Source organism: Rhipicephalus sanguineus, chromosome 7, assembly GCF_013339695.2.
Source record: "Rhipicephalus sanguineus isolate Rsan-2018 chromosome 7, BIME_Rsan_1.4, whole genome shotgun sequence".
In the NCBI taxonomy this organism is placed as follows: Eukaryota; Metazoa; Arthropoda; class Arachnida; order Ixodida; family Ixodidae; genus Rhipicephalus; species Rhipicephalus sanguineus.
Window position 1 is genome coordinate 142,895,911 of NC_051182.1, and position 19,509 is coordinate 142,915,419.

Genomic DNA, 19,509 nt, shown 5'->3' on the forward strand with positions numbered 1-19,509 from the left:
TCGCCAATTCGCAAGTTTCGTCGCCTATAGGGGGCGCATAGGGTGATTCAATATGGCGCCCACAGAGAGTATCGGAGTCGCTGAGCACATGTGCGGCATGCACCTCAGTATTTTCTTTGGCTCGGTGCAAGACGATGGCTGGACCTTTTTCGCAGTCGCTAAGCGATATTATGCGCCACCTAGACGCTTCAGAAACGCGGATACGATGCCTCACTGAAGGCGAATAGGTCCTGAATGTCAAACACATCATTTGTTGTGCCGTGAAGGCCTGCAGCACATTGTACGTCTGTCGTCGTGCAAGGACTCTGCCGGCAGACATCTCATGTCCGCCAGAAGCCGCACGAGGTGAAATTCACATATGGCAGGCAGTGGGGGAGGGGGGGGGGGGGCAGACCGGGCCCGTGCCCCCCCCCCGGTTTTTTTTTTTTTTTTGCCATGGCATACAGAGCTCAAAATGACACTCGATCACATTTGTCCCCCTTCCCCACTCCGCAAAAAATTTCTGGCTACGCCCCTGATGGCAGGGAAGGTTCTATAAAGGTACTTTAGCTCGTCTTTCGTCTTTTTCTTCGCGTTAATCGTGCCGGTCCGCAAGACGTGCACTGTCGTTGGGAGACACGAAGTAGCCTTACTGTTCTTCAGTGCTCTCTACTTGTCTGCCGCGGTATGTGGCGGTCACTGTGCTCGGCTGCTGACCCGAACGTCACGTGTTCGATCCCGGTCGCGGCGGTTGCATCAGTTGCATTGCGATAGAGGTGGGATGCGAGAAGCCCGTGTACCGTGCCATGTCATTGCACGTTAGCGAACACCTACCCTCCACTACAGAGTGCTTCACGATCATAACGTGGTTTGGCACGTAAAACCAAAGATACCAAGACTCCGAGCGCGTATTTCACGAACTGTTGCGTCTTTATAGAGCATATGGCATTGCCTAAGCGACTCGTTCTCGCTGTGCTGACCGCAACTGGGCAGCTCGAGCTCGTCCAAGTGATGACATACGGGGTGAAGCCCAAGATGTAAGCACATGCTTTTCTGACGAGGCGAGATGTAGCGGCGACCACAAACTGCGGCCTGACGCAAGTAGAACCTGAACAAATGTTACACAAAAGCCACGCTACTGTTAGTGCCACTGACCTGTCGCAAGCTCTATTTTTTTTTTAATCAACGCCTCAATTCTCTTCAGAAAAATAAACGAAGACATGTACATAAGTCAGGTATTCTCATTTTCTTGCCTACGCTGCTCCAGAAGAAGTCAGTGCTGACAAAGTGCTGACACTTTCATCGACGGCGTGACCGACTTGTCGATTTTCAACTTGACGATCCATTCCTTTTTCTTCGCTGCATCTCTTGGGAAGGAGTGGAGGCTGACTCTTGTCGATGCTCTATTAGTACACTGCGGCACGCAGCACATGCGATTGCTTTTGTATCCCTTGAATTTGGCGATTTCTAGCCGCGATAACAACAACTCGAAAAAAAAAAAAGCAAACGCACCCCATGGAGGAGCGACGCCTCGCCAGTGACCCCGCCGCCTGGCGTTACTCCGATACTCTGAAAAAAACTTCGCCGGTGGCCGCGGGGCACCGTGACAATCTACGGAACTTGCGAATACTTTTTGCAGAAGAGCGGTGTTTGTATCGCTCCCATTCTTAGCGACTTGCATTTATCCCGTTTAGATCGTGACATTTTACTTCAAGTGCAAGGCACCGCGGTTTTTAGGATATTTAGGTACATACGTCGACGACTTCCTTATTTTTAGTGACTGCCCATCAGATCGTTTTGCTTTAGAAGCAAGTAAAGCGTTAGGCACGATTCAAAAGTGCCTAGATCCCCTTCAAGTTACACATGAGCTGCCGGTGGAAGCAGGGGCGTAGCCAAGGGGGGGGGGGGGGTTGGGGGGTTCAACCCCCCCCCCCCCGAAATTTTTCAGTTCTGCTTGCGTATACATACACGCACACATACAAACGCACGCACGAACATACATAAAGTATGGTTTAAACCCCCCCCCCCCCCCGAAAAAAATTTCTGGCTACGCCCCTGGGTGGAAGGTTCTATTCGCTTCCTTGATCCACGGCCGGTCTGGAGGCGCGCGCTTGAGCGTGCGCCTCTAGACCGGCCGTGCTTGATCTTAGCCTAAGCTTTCAGGTGTTGGTCGTACGACCAACATCTGAAAGCGGGTTGGTACAGATGTGTTTCAGGTGTTGGTACACGTGTTGGTCGTAGGAGCCGCGAGCCAATAAACCACTTTTGCCGTATATATCCGCACATTCCAAGCTTGTTAAGCGGGTCTTTGTCAGTTCGTGCTTCAAGAACGCCCCGAGTTGCTGCCACGTGGTGGGCTCAAGTTTTGAGCAACAAACTGAACGTTTGTCCCCGGCAGGATATCCCAAACACGCAAAAGCCAGTAGCTGATGGTGCTTCCGGCGAGCGCCCCAAACTAGGCGTTGTACCCTACATGCACGGGATATCCCATAACTTGAAGAAGATAGCCCAGAAGGCTAACGTGAAGGTGTTGTTCTCGGCTCCCAGGAAGCTCTGGAAGCTATGCAAGCTGACGCATCCAAATGCCGTCCCGCCAGAGAAGTGCACTAAGCGGCACCGAAACAAGTTCGTTGAGTGTGCCGAGCGTGTGGTGCACAAACTCCCACATTCGTGTGGGAAGCAATGCATTGGGCAAACCGGGCGATGCCTCAGTGGCAGGCTACGTGAACACCACAATAATGTAAGAAGTGGCACCGGTGTTTTTTTTTTTTTTTGGCAATTCATTGTCGAGATTGTGGCTGTCTACCTTCCTTTAATCTTTGCACGATTGTTTCCCGTGGCAGAACGCAGCTAATTCGCGAAGTCACAGAGGCCGAAGCGATAGTGAAGTTAGGTGATAAGTGTGTTAGTTCACCATCACTGGCCCTCACCGACAAAGAGCTTGTCTTGGCGGCGGCATCTTGCAAATCGTAACTGTATGTCGCATTCAATGTGCACGCATTCGCACTCCTTATTGCGTCCATGCGCGCGCATGCGTGGTGTATACTGTGTCAGTATGTAAACAGATCAAATGACACAATAAATTTAGTTGAAAGTTTGCGCTGGGTGTGTCTTTTTTGTCGTCCGTGTTTTTTGTATTTTTTTGTTTGCGCAGTCGTTCTGAAGTTATGAATTACCAGCTTGCCCCAAAACGCTGCTCTTACTAAGACTAGTTCTGCACATACCAATGAAACCGAGGAAAGTGTAGGGGCATTGTTTGTAGTCATTTAACTGTAATGCGATAATCCACAATTTGCAAAAATCTGCAAGTTTTCTTTTCTTTCTTTTTTCTCTCTCTTTTTTTTTTCCACCAGGTACTGTCCTTGACAGACTCCTTTTCGCGCTCGTTGTGCTTTAGCGGTTCCCACTTGCAGTGAAGGTACAGGAACACGTCATGCCTCATTATTGCCTCTCAGCCTACGCTTGGTTAGGAACCTGTCCTTCGGGGAACGCGCTTTCACTGCAACTGGGATCGACAAAAACACAACGAGCGGGGGAAGCAGTCTGTGAGCGAGTGTGCTTGGTTGAAAAAAAAAAAAAATGAAAAATTAAAGCTTGCAGGAAAGTCGTCTTGCGGATTTTTGCAAATCGCCAATTATGATACAAATGTAGACAAATTAAAGTGGGCGCAAAGACAACTTGCCGCTGGTAGGGACCGAACCTACAACCTTCGGATAGCGCGTCTAAAGGGGTATTCACATGAGAGGGGGGGGGGGGGGGTGATTCTTAAAAGGAAGAAGGAAATGAAAATTGGGTGTGGAGTGCACGATAACTGTCTCTAGAGTGAGGACACCTCATCCGACACGGGAGAAATCCACAGGGGAATTGGGCCGGGGGGGGGGGGCGATATAGCGGAATTTCGGGATCTTGTTGGGCCACATTGTTACACTTGCTGCTGCGGAAAGCGGTAGTGGGTGTCCAGTCTGCAGCTCGTCGTCAGTAAAGTCCCTAGATTTTTCCCAGGGAAATATCTATAGAGACTTTAGTCGTCAGCAGCTGGTGAAAGGGGCGCTACAACGTAGTACAACCAAGGAGGTTATAATATAATTATTTAAACCTCCTTGGGTACAACTGCCCCTCCACTCGCCTCGTCCTTGTGAGTGGCGGACATTTGTGGGGAATTCTCCTCGCGGACAACTTGTCTTGGCAATGAAGGGAAGGCTACAGAGCCGAACTGCGCGTGTGCTGCCGCTGAAGAATATAGTCCCACAATTGCGTCCCGTTTTTTCTGCGTGAGAATAAAAAAAAAAGCATTACTTTATTTCCTACGGGACGCTGTTTGAAAAGAGGGTCAGCGCGCGCAAGGGAGTTATTTATATTTGTTTTACTTTATGCTGTTTGATTTCGCGTTTTTGCGCATGTGAAAACGTTGCACCTTTTACGCACCCCTCAAAGTCAAAATGGCGTCTTCATCTTCAGGTGAGCCCTCGTTCGCCCTCCAGCTTTTCCGGCGACTCGCCGAAACAGCTTGTGACGAGTTTCACTAACAAATGGATGTCTAAGCATGTGACGGCCGCTCGAATAACCAAACGGCCGTCACGGGAAATACGGAAGGTTCACAAACCAAAACTAAGTTCGAAACGCGCGCTGAACCGGACTACTTGGCGGAGCAGTACATGTGCAGTAGCTCCGCCCCCGTAGCCTTTCCTTCATTGCCAAGAAAAGTTGTCCGCGAGTATAGGCTCCGCCTTTATCCCCCGAGGATTTGTCCCCCGTGTGAATACCGCTTTATGAACGTTCTTGCGGGTGTTTGCATGCGTGCGTGTACATACCGGGCATTTCAAGAAATATGTCGAAAACCCTCAAAAATCAGGAAAATGCAATATTTGCTCGCTGCCTTCAGAATTGCTTTTTTTTTTTGTAGCGGCAGGCATCTTAAGATGGTTAAATACATGATTTGGGACAGTAATTAAGGCAGTTAAGTTAACTTTTAGTTAGTTGAGTTAGTCGGTTATGTCAAATGGGAGAATTGAAGTTCTTCATGCGAAGAACCATATCGCAGCTTTGCAATATAGAAAAAAGCGGCTTCTAGTAATTGTTGTGGCGTAATGAAATTCAACCAAATTCAACGGCTTTCGGATTTTTGACACATACAAACACACGCACTTTCCGGCCAAACCGCCTTTTTCACGGCGCCCCCGTGCATGCGCTCTCCCCTAGCGGAAAAGTCGCGAAACGTCTCATGATCTCGGAGGCTTTGCTTCTGGCAATATCGGTTGTCCCGGCCCGTATACCAAACGGCAGAGGGCAGCACAAGAAAATGAAAGAGGCAGATTTCGTTCTACTACTCCCCTGGATGCGCCAGTGGGTAGATACGTCATTAGAACGGAATGGGCCAGTGCTCAAGACAAGAAGGTGTCTACATACATAGTCCCGCTCATGTACTCGGCTCTAAGGGAGCCAGGGATTCGACATATCAAGTTTCAGGAAATTTTGTTGAGCCAATGGGGCCGAAATACAAAAAAACAACGAAAGAAATGAATATTCGTGCCGTCGCCATCGGAGATTTTGGCGGGACATTTAAAAGTGAAACCCTTGACAACGATTTTCTCATATATAGTTGGATACAACTTTAGAAGTCCGCGGCATTTCCTCCTCAAAGACGGATGCACACAAGCCTGCACCAATGGGCGAGCACTCCGGACTTACGTCATGAGCCGGACTGCCGGTGACTCCGCCTTCGGAGAACATTGCCCAGTACATGAGCGGCAGGGGCGTAGCCAGAAATTTTTTTCGGGGGGGGGGGGTTCAACCATACTTTATGTATGTTCGTGCGTGCGTTTGTATGTGTGCATGCCTATATACGCAAGCAAAACTGAAAAATTTCGGGGGGGGTTTGAACCCCTCCAACCCCCCCCCCCCTTGGCTACGCCCCTGATGAGCGGGACTACTTCATTAGTGGTGGAGGCGATCGGCTGCCGCGCTGCGGCTGTCTGGGCAGGACCACTCCGGACTTCTTAAGTTGTATCCGACTATATCAATAAACCTATGGCGGTTAAATTAACGACACTATACTCCGTTTCATACATCAGTGGCGCGATTTTGTACGCGTTCTTAAAACGGACGGGGGCGGTCCGTTACATATCCAGCCGCACGTGAATGGCCAATGTGAACCGCGACAGACGTCACGGCCCTACATTGACCAATCGCGTGCGGCTGGATGTAACGGACCGCCTCCGTCCGTTTTAAGAACGCTAGCGAGACTTCTAGCTAGCGAGAAGGCTAGCGAGACTTCTTGCTGTATAGATGCGTTCGCACTAAGAAGTAGTGCAGTGAATTTACCACCCGTAATGTTTGTGTGTGTCTTTTTTCGTTCTTAGGATGTGCAATAAAAGAATGTGATTTGTGCCCAAGAAATAAACGAACCCCGTTATTTACACTGTTGTCGATAGTTTGTTCTGGGTCGCTTAGCCTCTCTTTCTTTTTTTTTTGTATCATGGCCTCCGCGATCGGCACTGACAGCGCGCAGCCGGAACTAATCGCGGAGGCCAAGCACAAGACGCGCGGATTTACACATTTTGCTGGCCGAACCTCTTGCATAGCTTCCACAGCGTTGCATCTGATGTATGAAACGGAGTACAGAGGTTTCAGAGCCTGATTTATCAGTCTAAACTAACTTGCTGTTTCATTTTAGTGTGCCTTTAAATGTTAACCCAAGGAATACATCAGGATGCACACGAACGCTGACGGGCGAGTGCCTCTACAGGACATCTAAGTCACGGATTAGGGTCGGCTCCATTTTTTTTTCTATTTTCTTCCCCCTAAGAGGCTGCCTGGTTACGACAACGTCGGCCGCTGGCCCTGCAGTCCCGACGAATCATTAGGGACAAGAATGCGTCCTTTCGCCAGCTTTGTAATCGCAGTTTTCATGCTTGTTTGGTTCGTTCTCTTTATTTCTCAAGGTGGATTGAAGGAGAGGAGGGGGGGTTGGGATTGGAGGTGTAATTGTGTCACCCAAGTGCGAACAACAGAGAGCGGCTGAGTGCCTGCGCGCGACCATGTAAGTGTATATGACACATACAGTGAGTGCGCTTGCATGGCAGGCTGCGCGAAAACACGAGGGCACAGCATCCATGTACACCTATGTATGTATGTGTGTGTGTGTGTGTGTGTGTGTGTGTGTGTGTGTGTGTGTGTGTGTATGTATGTATGTATGTATGTATGTATGTATGTATGTATGTATGTATGCATGTATGTATGTATGTATGTATGTATGTATGTATGTATGTATGTATGTATGTATGTATGTATGTATGTATGTATCCATGTGCTTTTTTGCGCGTAGAAAGATCATGTTTAGCCAACTTGTGCTTGTCCTGTTGTCTCCCCTTTTTGTATTCGTCTGCGTGCGCTTAGATCAGTCAAACCATGTTTAACCAACTAGCCCTTTGTCAAGATTTTTCCCTATCTATCTATCTATCTATCTATCTATCTATCTATCTATCTATCTATCTATCTATTCTATCTATCTATCTATCTATCTATCTATCTATCTATCTATCTATCTTCTATCTATCTATCTATCTATCTAATCTATCTATCTATCTATCTATCTATCTATCTATCTATCTATCTATCTATCTATCTATCTATCTATCTATCTATCTATCTATCATCTATCTATCTATCTATCATCTATCTTCATCATCTATCTATCTCTATCTATCATATCTATCTATCTATGTCTTGTCCTGTCTACCTAGCCTAGCCTGACGACGGCTGCTCCGCCAGCCGAAATGTAATTAAACGATACATTGCGCGCGTGCTGGTGTATACGTTCGACTCACACTAAAACGCGCGCGCAGTCTTTAAGTGGCGTCACGCACTGCCGCGAACAATGGCAGTGCTTTTCCGGCCTTCCTTTTCTTTTCTGTCTGCGTGTTTTGCTCCGCTCATTGTAATTCGGTGCAGAGACGTGTCACCGCAACGACGACATGCATTCATACAACGCGGGCGTATATAGCTACGCTGGTGCGCCGTCGTCGACGTACCGGCGACGTGCCCGAGCAGTAGCGGATCGGGATTAGCTGGTCAAGGCTGATAGATGTGACAGGCAGGGCGCCTTTGTGTCTCGCCCTTATTTGTGGATAGAGCGCCGTGACAGTTGCAGCGAGCGGTGACCGTGTCTTTATATTATACTGCCTGGAGAAGCGTTCCGCTCAGTCGGGCTTCGTATGATCGAATTGTTTAGGCGAAAGCCTTAGATGCGTCATCAAACGCGAAGAGCGGCCGTCGGAGTCGTTAATACGAGTGATGCAAAAAAGTCATCATCTGAAGCAAAAAAGTCATCATCTGAAACGTCATCATATGACGTCACTGCGACGTCACATGGCGACGCCATCACGTGGCATCGTCGTTTGTTGAGAGGTGGGCCGATCCCGGAGGCAGTGCATAACCACGTGAGGTGCAGAGCGCTTTCAGATGTTTGTGCGTGGAGGTGAGGGGGGGGGGGGGAGGGCAAATGCGTAAAGGACTGTGTGACTTTTGTCTATGGGGTTTAACGTCCCAAAGCGACTCAGGCTATGGAAGCGCAGGGCTCCGGATAATCTCCTGGGGTTCTTTAACCTGCACTGCATGACGTCGCGCAGTACGCGAGCCTCCAGCACAGCACTATTATTCGACAGGAAATTGCATATTATGCAAGCTGCCTGCTGCACCGCCCTCTCCCACCCCCCTCCCCTCCCACCCGACAGAAATCTTGGGTGCGCTGCCGTCAACACGACCCATTGACGTAAATCATAGGAGGGAAAGGGGTTTAGGCTGTGTGTTCAAGGAGGGGAGGGGGGCACCCTTGCAAGTGTCCCTCATTTAAATTTACCTTTCAAACATCATTTATCCTGAGGGCTATGCTAGTCGAATGTTCATCTCCTATGAAGTCATTACTCATGCTGTTCAACTTTTTCTAATGCCTGTTTATTTTGTAGTGGCACCTTCGTTCAGTACCCCTCGGCTGTGTAAGACTGCGTTGGAATTGCAACTGCCGTTCGACCAGTATCCGAGAAGGATCAGTAGCACACTACAACTAAGTGAGGTGTGAATCTCGTGCTCGTTATTATTTTTTTTTCCAAGCATGATTTTAGTTTTTAAATCATTAAAAAACCTATATTTATAATAACAAAATGGCCACCATGGCAAGATCTGTGTGCCCCTATGTAAAATTTTCTGAATTTACGCCACTCACACAGCCAACCTGCATCCGTGACAGTGGCGCAGCCAAGGAACTGGTTTTGGGGGGGGGGGGGGGGTTCAAAAATTTTTACACTTTATATGTTTACATACAAGCGCATACATACATATATACATACACACACACGAACATTCGTAAAGGGATGGGTCAGACAGCGCCGCCTCTGGGCCTCCCCGAAAAAAAAAAAAATTTCTCGCTACGCGCCTGCTGTGTTATACGGTCAGCGATATGACTTTTCGGTTATACAACAGACTGTGGTTCTCAAATGTCCACAACACCGAGAGAGGGAGATTTTTCTCACTCGCGGCAATGCCGAATCCAGCCACACATCCCCCCTCTCTCTCAAACACAAACACATGCCCTTTCCTTTTCTCACCATATCGTTTTCGCGCGCTTTTCAGGCGGCCGTGTCGTGTTTCGCGCCTCCGCTGACCCCCCGGCTAGACGGGGATATGGTAGTAGCACACATATATCTGCCTCTCGTCTGCAGCCAGGCAGAACCAACTCCTCCTCTTTCTACTTCCTCCCTCTCTTCCTCTTTCTACAATGGACTGCGTAACAATTTCGAGACACAGATCCAATGTGCCGTACCAATTTAAAACGCCCAATGTTCGACTCTAGCATGCGTTATACCCTGCAGAGGTCTCAATCTCTCTTTAGCTGGCGAGCCGCAGTCACGAAATTTTTCTCCCGCAAAGGCCAGGACAATGGAGACAGAAGCAGGGGGTGGGGGGGGAGGAGTGTAGAACAACGTACATGTCAGCTAACATTGTCATTTCAAGGAAGACCTTTCTTGCAGCATGCTCATACGAATAATTTCTGCATAGGATTTGACGCAAGGATTTGAGAAACATATTTGATACACGATCTCCAGAGTGACTGAGATCTGGACGCCGATCATGGTGCGCCGAAAAAATATGTTTGAGACCTGTCACGTCTGTGTAGCTCATGAACATTCTTATTAGGAAAAAAAAAAAAAACATATATAGGACGAAGGCAGTCACGAGCGGGTCGAGCCGCTAGCGAAAGGTAGAATTTTATTTTATTTTATTTTTTTCTTTGGGGGGGGGGGAGGGGGGGGCGTGCACCTTTTCGATCCGACATGGGGTGGGTCTGGGCAGATAAGTGTCATTTTGTGACACTCGACCACAGCCAGGGGGTGCCGGTGTGGCACCCCCTGGCTACGCCACTGGCCGCGACCCCTGCATTACACCGTCAACAAACTATACCATGGTGGACTTTTCGGTTATACAGCAGACCGCAGTTTCAGAAATCCATAACACCAGATCCGGCCACACACATTCCCTCTCAAACACAAACACACCCTCTCTTCATCCCTTTCCCGCCATATCGTTTTCGCGCCTCCGCTGACTGACCCCCGGCTAGAGCGAGATGTGGCAGTAGCACACATATCTGGCTCTCGTCTGCAGCCAGGGTCTTGTAACGCGATGCGCACGGATGTGAGTACGCGCGCTTGGACGGACGCCCGATGAGATCACGCGCGCACACGCGAGACGGCTATGTACAAACCTACGCGTGTGTGTAGTAATATACTTTCTTTTATGGCGGCACGAGGCGGTGACGCGACGCGCGCGCTTCGTATGGCGTGTACACGTCCCACCGAAAGGATGGAAAACGGAAAACGGCATTGGCGTAGCCGAGGGGCTTGGGGGGGGGGGGGGGGGGGGAGGGGTCGAACCACCCCGGACATTTTTCAATTTTGCATGCGTATATTTAATTTAATTTATTTTACCCTCAATCGCACAAAGCTTTACAGAGGAAAGTGATGTGCATAAAAATAACAAAAAGAAAATCTAACAAAAATAACGTGAAATAATGACAACTACAAGACATATGGCGATACGATGTTAAGCGGATACAACTGGTTTCAAATGCACGATGTGAAGTACAGGCAAACAAATTTAAAGAAATGTATATACAATATACGCTAACGCGTCATCAAATTAAGTAGAGTGAAAGCTTGTTAATTCGGATTTCACGGGACCGCAAAAAGTGTCCGAATTAACCGAATGCTGAAATATCGAAATAATCAAGAAATCAATTAAAAAATGTCTGTTTCACCAATGCACTTTCATATTCTTGCGGATTACGTAATACAGTATAATTATTTTGCACAAGAGCAGTGCAAAAGCCGCAATTTTCGTCATTTGTGACGTCGTTCGCAATGTGAACGCGGCTTTAAACCGAAACGTCCTCATTACGTTCCAACAACCAACGTGATTGTCTATAGCGACCACGCCTTTGTGAAAGGCCGCGGCCGTTTCGGCTGCCCGCGAACGTTTTCGCTGCTTTGCGTCGCATATTTGCCGACCTTCGTGCTTGGCGCGCTCCAAGGACCGTCCGAATTAGCCGGGTTCAGGCCAAATATGACCGAATTAACGAGGGTTCGATGCCACTGAACAATGTGTACGCTGGCCGGGACCAAAGAACACGTCCGAATTATCCGATTTTACGAATAAACGAGGTTTTACTGTAATTGTGTAAGGTGGAGGAAAACAAGTCATGATCTGAAATGGAAACGATGTCGGAGGGATGGTGGTTCCAGAGTTTGGACGTGCGTGGGGCAAAGGAACAATAGAAAGTGTTAGTGGGGCAACTAATGACGTGTACATCATGGTGATGGTCTCCGGACGAGCTGAGCGATAAGATGGGGTCGTGACGAACTCTGATCTTTCAAAACTGCACGATTAAATATCTTATAAAAAAGTATTACATGCACACGCAAGCATATAAACGAACGCATGAACGTACAAAAGTGTGGTTGACCCCCCCCCCCCCCCCCCCCCCCCGCTGGAAAAAAAAATGACTTGCTAGGCTGCCGGAAAAAGGGGATGGTTTGGCCGCAGGGGTTGGTTGGTAAAACTCTATTGCTTGTCCCGTCCTGGGTTACGTGTGGCGCCAGGAGTCCTTTAACGGGGGGAGGGGGGCGACAAGTGAGTTCCTTCAAGGGGAGAGGCAAGGACTTAGGCGCTGTGTTTTGACTACGTTTGCTCTTGGGGCAAAGGGGGGCAGAGGGGGGCTAGCGGGAATTTTGTTGGAGAGCCCCCCCCCACCCCCCTGACGCCGCCTCCGTTAGCCCGGAAATTTATTTTGTTTATTTATTAATTAACTTACAATACCTACAGCGCCCGTGTGAGGCATTAGTGTACAAGTGGATGGGGAGATATCAGCATTAAATACAAAAAGGGGCAAGATGTAATACATAACAGTGTGCAGATTGAAAAAAAAAGAAAGGCAGGATCGAGTCTGGGAAAGATGGAAGCATGCGATGAAAAAATCGTAAACAGGGTGTGTGTGCTGTAGCCGACGTTTCGGCAAGTGGATTTGTCTTCTTCGAGGCTGCAGCTGAAGAAGACAAGTCCACTTGTAGAAACGTCGGCCACAGCCTTCAGCACGGCTCCTGTTTACGAATTTTTCAGTGTGCAGATTGGTAACGCGTCATTTGGAATTTCCTACACAAAGAAGGAGTGTGAAATGTGGGTTGAAAAATAACAAAAAGAAAACAAAGGGGTGCGCTAATTCCTAGACAAAAGAAAAGAAAGAACGCATAAACAATATCTACCAGTTGTGCCTGCAGGCTGACATAATGAATGCTCCATCAATCTACCAAATGTGCTTACTCATTGAATTCAATAAATCAAGTATACCGCCACGCAGTGCTCTGTCGAATTGAACAGCGCTTCGTTTTATGCTTGGCACTCATTCTGGAACTGTTGTCAGGGGCGGAGCTAGGGGGGTGGGGGAAGGCGCCCCCCTAAATCTTCGCCTTCGGTGTGGGAAGGAGGGGGGTTGGGGTGGCAGGCGACTTGTGGGTTATGGTTTCAGTATGTTTGCTTTAAGCGGGGGGGGGGGGGAAGATTCCCCCCCCCTATCATGGCGCCGCCCTGGGCCTAGCCTTTTAGAAGTTTTCCCTTTATATAAAGTAACCTCGCAATGCCTGGCCCTCAATAGGTATGTGGTCGTGAAAAGGGTTTTTACATGACGTTCTGTTATCCATCGATCTCCAGGCGAGCTGAGCGTGGACGACTTCGTGCTCATGATGGCGGACGCCCTGACGGAGACGACGCATTGGGGCAGCCTGAAGACCGACGTGGCCGGATACGTCGGCATCGACACCCTTCAGGAGCAGATACGGAAGAAGGTCCTCAGGCGAGGGTTCGAGTTCAACATCGTCGTAGTCGGTGAGCGCGTCTGCACTATTATACCGTTTACTCATTCCACGGCCGTGTGCCGCTTTAAAGGGACGCTAAGGTGAAATCGTAAATTAGTTTAGACTGATAAATTATACTATGAAAACTCCAGTGTCGTTAATTTCACCACCATAGGTTTACTGGTTTACTAATATGGATGGGGAGATCCATGTCAGAGGTTTCCCTTTTAAATTTCCCACCGAAGTTCTCCGATGGTGACGTCACGGATTTCAAAGCGTTACTTTGTATTCTGTCCGCATTGGCTCAACGAAATTTCCTGAAACTTGGTATGTTAGGTATCTGGCTCCCTCAAAAAACAATGTACTTCATTTTTACCGATTAAAAACTACATATATGCTCTGGTAAACGCCGTCAAAATCTATGACGTCACGGCGACTGGCGCGGGAACTTCGAGGTGGCGGTGCCACCCGCATTTTCTTTTTGCGCGTTTTCTCGCTTGCCAAGCGTCTTCTCGCGGCAAGCATGGCGATTTTGATATTGTGAAGAATAATTTAGTAATGCTAGAAAAATCATTTTTCCCTTTAGTGTCTCATTAAATGGGGGCTCCGACGATTTTATTGCGATAGAAATTATACGGACACTCTCGGCGGCCTTTTGCCGTCGCCGTCATGTTCTGCATATAAAATTTACATCGGTAACATCGCCCCGCGCCTCGTATGTTCTACGTGCGAGTGAAAGCGCGCGAGCGCTGCCGACGAATGCGGCTGAAGCAGAGATGAAACGAGCCGGCCATCTCCGTCGATTGCTCCTTAAGCAGAGAGGAAATGCCCCGCCTGTATTTCATCACGCAAAAGGCGCCTAGCGAAGGGGGGGGGGGCGTGTTGCGCGATGTCCGGGGGAGTGGGTGGAATACGCAGACGATGAACGCTGCATGTCTTTGGAATTATTTTGCTTTTATTTGGACTGGAATACAGCTAATAATATGCAGGAGTGGACGAATATCCGACACTTTCGCACGCAATATGTAATATATAATATCTTTGTAGTGTTGCAAAGCTAATCAAAGCTAAGTGTGCATGGAAGACAGCTTGTAGGCTTTCACTACTAAGCATTTCCTATTATGCCCCCAACCTATATCTAAAGCGTTGTAACTTGTCAGGCATTGTGAATAAATTAATATTGCTTGAAGCCTATGGTTGTCTTTTGTCCACTGCTCGGACGTGTGGCGGTAACGCATTGCAATTAACGGTGCTACCGGTAACACATAATGTTTTCTGGTAACCTTATAGTATAAAACAATTACCATTTTAAAACTGTAGCTGGTAACGCGCAACGTATACGGATCCCTTAACATTTTTTGGTAACGTAAGGTGTTGCATGTTACTAATGACTTTTTATTACAGTTACGCATCCTGCTTCCTTCTTCAAACAATCTCGGTTCTTACATGCAAACAGTGCTAGTTAGATGCACTACTGCCACTTACGGATTTATTGAATGTTACAGCACATTTATTTGCAGTTTTATTTGTGTGGAAGCACACTAGACTTTTGCGCATATTTGAACATCAAAAAACAAAGATTTTTTTTATAGTTATTTTTAGTTTTGTTGAGCATTCAGCAAAGTTTTCTTTCTGTTTAGTGTCACATTGAGAAAATTAGTACATCAGGTACCACAGATGCCTTACAAGTCATGAGGCACTGTAACTTTACACAACTGTCATTATACTTTAAATACTTATTGCAGCAAGCTGAGCTAATTTCAACATGACTAGAGATAACTTACGCTTACTACAAGCCATGCGCTGACTTAGCATTACTCCTGATTATTCATATAGACATTTGCTACTTCACATCAAGTTCCTGTGCATATCTCTATAGAGTGCAATGTAGTGTGTACCATTCACTCTAACAGAATGTGAAAGCTTTCAATTATTTCTGTGTGTTTGTTTAATGTTTCTTCGTCACCTTTCAAACACTCATTTTTCCCTTGAGCCATCAGTGAATGAAACACAGTGCCTTGATAAGCTTTTCCAGAAGATGACATTTTCAGTTTTGAAGAGCACATGTGTATAATTTTGAATAATCTTTATCGTTGATAAGGCCATAGTTTTGTTTGTACTTTGACAGCTCTTGAACGTACACTTTGTGCTTGGCTTTTTTTTTGCACTAAAGATTGACATTATACTGAGTAATTATTATTTCATTTGGTCATGTGCCCTGTACACCTCAATTTGCTAGGTCTATTTATCGCCCCTGTGAGGAACCACTTTATTCAGCCAAGCTCGAGCTATCACACACTGATGATGATATCTACAGATGACGAATATGTACAGCTGATGAAGATATGTAAGGATGATGAACAGTCATTCATTTGTCGCGTTCACACTGATTCCCTCTCACGGTGGAAGCAGCCACCTGAGAGTGTTATGAAATGTGTTGGGTATAAGGCTTTAAACGAGATACATGCACTATCTCTGTCTCACGGCAACTGTGATTGGATGAAGTTCTAAGGGGTCAGGCACGGTAATTACACAGGGATGTCTGCTCAATGACCGTGTAAGGTCCAATAAAGCGCCTAATGAATTTGTCACATAAGCTGGAAATGCACAAGTGATGACGCACAAGTGGTGATGATATGCAAAGATGACAAAGAGTGATTCATTTTTCATGCTCGCACCCCTTCCAGCTTGGTCTTCTCACTGTTGTGTGTAATAATAAAAAAATGCAGGAAGAAGTGGCCTTGGAAAGTCAACGCTCATCAACACCCTCTTCAAAGCGAACATCAGCCGGAGATCGTGCACGAAAAAAGGATCCGAAGGAACAGAGCCGGCCCCCTACATCATTCCCAAGACAACCGAAGTCAAATCAGTGAGCCACGGTGAGTGATTGACTCTATGCTCTTATGAACTCAGCAGCCTGGCAAGCGGGATGTGCGTATCTCAGGCAAGCATATTTAACTGGGACCCATGATATAATTTATGGGGTTTACACGCCAAAATCACAATATGATTATAAGGCATGCCGTAGAGGAAGACTCCGGATTAGTTTTGACTACCTGGGGTTCTTTAAAGTTGATTGCTCTTGAATTTAGCCCCCATTGAAATGCATCGGCTGTGGCTGGGAATCAAATGCACACCCTTGAGATTGAGGCCTATAACCACTTTACTGTAAGATCTCGAGCAAGTGCCCCTCCTTTGCTGAAGGACAATCCGACATGATTTGGAGCAGGCCCTTGCTCAGTCATGGAACAAATTCAAGATGGCAGCGGAAGAGCTGCTAAGAGAAAAGAATGCACACCCGTGCTTCTTACGAAATGCTTTATTTAATACGCATGTATTCCCTGTATTCATTCGCCCTCGTCGGGCGAATAAAAAAATAACACTGAATGAAACAGTCAAAATGATGGGAGGGTAGAAGAGGCCACATATTTGAAATCTCCCGAAGAAGGGAGGCGGCGCTTGCTCGGGATTTATTGTAGTACGATTCCATTACCACTTGTAACCACCTGCTAACAATAGAAAAAGCTAGGAATAATACCCACTACTATTACAACTGAGCTACAGACAATGAAAATGCCATGTCTTATTGTAGGGAGTTGCGTTGTTGTGAGGTATGGTTCATGCCCATGTGCTTAAAACAGGCACATTCATTTTGATCATGTTACTATTTAATCGTCTTTTGTAATTGTGCTTGCTGATAGGAAACGGCTAGGCATAGCACCAATTATTTTCATCCCCACAATGACAAAAATGTAGCATTTAGAGTGAGCAGTGTCCTCTTGAACTTCACTGCAGGCAAAAAACCTGCTTAACTAGAAACATATTGCATACACTTTTTGTATAGTGACCACATCAAGACCAGTGTGGGGACAGAAAAATGTGCTATTACTACTGTCACCTTCAGACTGTGCTTGACATGAACCAACCAAGATCTCTGACTGACACGAACAGAGGTTTGCTCAAGATGATGCTCAAGAAACATTCCTTGATTCCTGAACTGTTCACAACTCATTATGGAGCTTTAGCTGAGGCCGGCTCAAAGGAGGTCTTCTCTCATTGCCAAGGCGATTCCAGGTAATGCAACTAGTGTCCCTATCCCTAGAGGCACACATACAGAGCTAAAATCTGCAATTGCACTAGCAAACACTTGAGGCATGCATTAGTTGTAGTAGGCAGTGCCGATACCAAGTTTCATTTTACAGACTGCACAACCTCTTCCCATCTTCGACTTCCTGCGCACGTGTATGCGTCCCGGTCCTGTTCACACCATACTTAATCATGAATTCATAATGAGCCCTTAAATTGGTTTTCCTACTATGAAGCAAACATAATGGTGATCCATTGTTGTACCTGTCAGCCAATCTCCTAGAAGCGGAAATAGTAAGCTAGCATAAGGACAAACACGTGTGCGAGATAGTAGAAGCTGAAACGATTCAGAGGTCAGGCGATCAATGTGTTAGTTTGGCATCTATCATGTTATCTAATAAAGAATTACAGTCCTTGCCGATCAGTGCTGCCAGTTGATGGAAGTGTTTATCTGCTTTTGACATGCACAGTGAAGTGGCCGATTCCTTACGTGCGTGAAAAACGGCTCTAATAAATTGCTGTAAGTCAGCGCTGTCATGTGTTCCTCTTCTGTGTTCTGGTCATTTACGTACGCTGTTTGATTTATACTGACACTACTCAGCGTGAGCAATGATGTTTTTGCATCATGTCTGTTGTGTTCCGAATTTTTTCACTTCTTACTATATCCGCAGCATGTTGTTCCATTCAACTTACGTGCTAAAATTAAACACTTGTCTTACATGAATGCTTCGACCTCATGCCTGACAATTAAGACTATCCTTGCCTACTCAGTGTCATGGCTACAAGCTAAAGCAAATTGTAAGCTCTCACGCAGTATTCATTCTGGTGTACTAACATTTACATTTAATCTGTGTCGTACTGCAGTGATTGAAGAGAAGGGCCACACGCTTCGGCTGACTGTCACAGACCGCCAGGCTTTGGTGACCAGATTAACAACGAGAACTGGTAAGTGTGGCCATCTACATTTGCTAATTGCTTCAATAATTATTGGACAAGTCAAATGTAACGCACCAATGAGCAGACAAGAGGAGTTGCTTCGCAATGCCACAGCACAAACTATAAATGTTATACCTAAGCGATCAAATAAAGCTAACGAAGTGTTGAAGCTAACCTTTTGTGTTGTGATCCATGCACAAAGTGCTGTGCAAAGGTTAACGCATCGAGCGTGCCATTCTGTCTACATACATGGGACTACATGCGTCACATTGCTGTATGGCTGCCATGACATGTATCTCTTCTTTTTGAGCATTCCTTGTTATTTTTCATTTATGTAATTTTCATAGCTGCATAGTTAACATGTTTTTGTAATTTGGGTGCATTTTTTATGATTATTACAATGTACGCAGGGCCGTGCCTTTCTTGCCATTCGTCTTCTTGTGAAGAAGCAACATGCTACTTTCTTTACACTTCAATTACTTGTGCTTTTCACATTTCTTGGACTGTTCAATTTATTGTTTTGCAACTGTTTGTTTTGTTTGTTTCCCAATTTGGTATGGTTATATAGATATGTTTTACATAGTGCTTCCCTTACTCAATGTTCTCGTGGGCCTCTAAAGTATCTTGAAATAAATAAAATAAAACTTTATAGCACATAAATAACTGTGCTTACACATCATACAAACAGCATCTAAAAGGGTACATTGAACTAACAGTTAATAAATATTCTAAAAGAACAGTCAGTGCTTGTCTCTCATATTATGCATTGTGACAAGAGGCAGTTAATGTCTATTGGACACAAAAACTAGTGATCAAGGGACTTTCAACAAAAAGGGCGTTTTGCTGTGTTCTCATGAAGTGCTCATTTTTCCTGACTGAGTATAAGATGTCATGTGCTTGCTGTTGCAGCTTCCCGGGGTGTGTAGACTTGTTACCGGCCAAACTTAATGACTTAATTATAACTGTCACAGATATACTAAATTAGATGGTGTGTTGGTTGAACAATGCCGGTACTGCCATACAGGCTACCTCTAACATTGCACAAACTGTAGTATGCACTTAGTTATTCGTAACCACCTTTGACTGAAACTAAACCAGCTGACTGACCATT

At 46.4% G+C, this 19,509-nt stretch overlaps 1 protein-coding gene across 1 annotated transcript; it reads left to right on the top strand.

Moving 5' to 3' along the window:
- The first annotated feature begins 4,418 nt into the window (after positions 1 to 4,418).
- On the top strand, positions 4,419 to 19,324 carry LOC119399103 (neuronal-specific septin-3-like). Its single transcript, XM_037665917.1, has 5 exons — positions 4,419 to 4,437; positions 13,234 to 13,407; positions 16,106 to 16,255; positions 18,327 to 18,407; positions 19,308 to 19,324. The coding sequence occupies exons 1-5, from the start codon at positions 4,419 to 4,421 to the stop codon at positions 19,322 to 19,324; spliced, it is 441 nt and encodes a 146-aa protein (XP_037521845.1).
- Positions 19,325 to 19,509: the final 185 nt, after the last annotated feature.

Excerpts from the sequence above, each read along its gene's own strand:
- LOC119399103 (XM_037665917.1), top strand. Across the intron at positions 13,408-16,105 it reads GTTCAACATCGTCGTAGTCG|GAAGAAGTGGCCTTGGAAAG; the intron begins GTGAGCGCGTCT and ends AAAAAAATGCAG. Across the intron at positions 16,256-18,326 it reads AGTCAAATCAGTGAGCCACG|TGATTGAAGAGAAGGGCCAC; the intron begins GTGAGTGATTGA and ends GTCGTACTGCAG.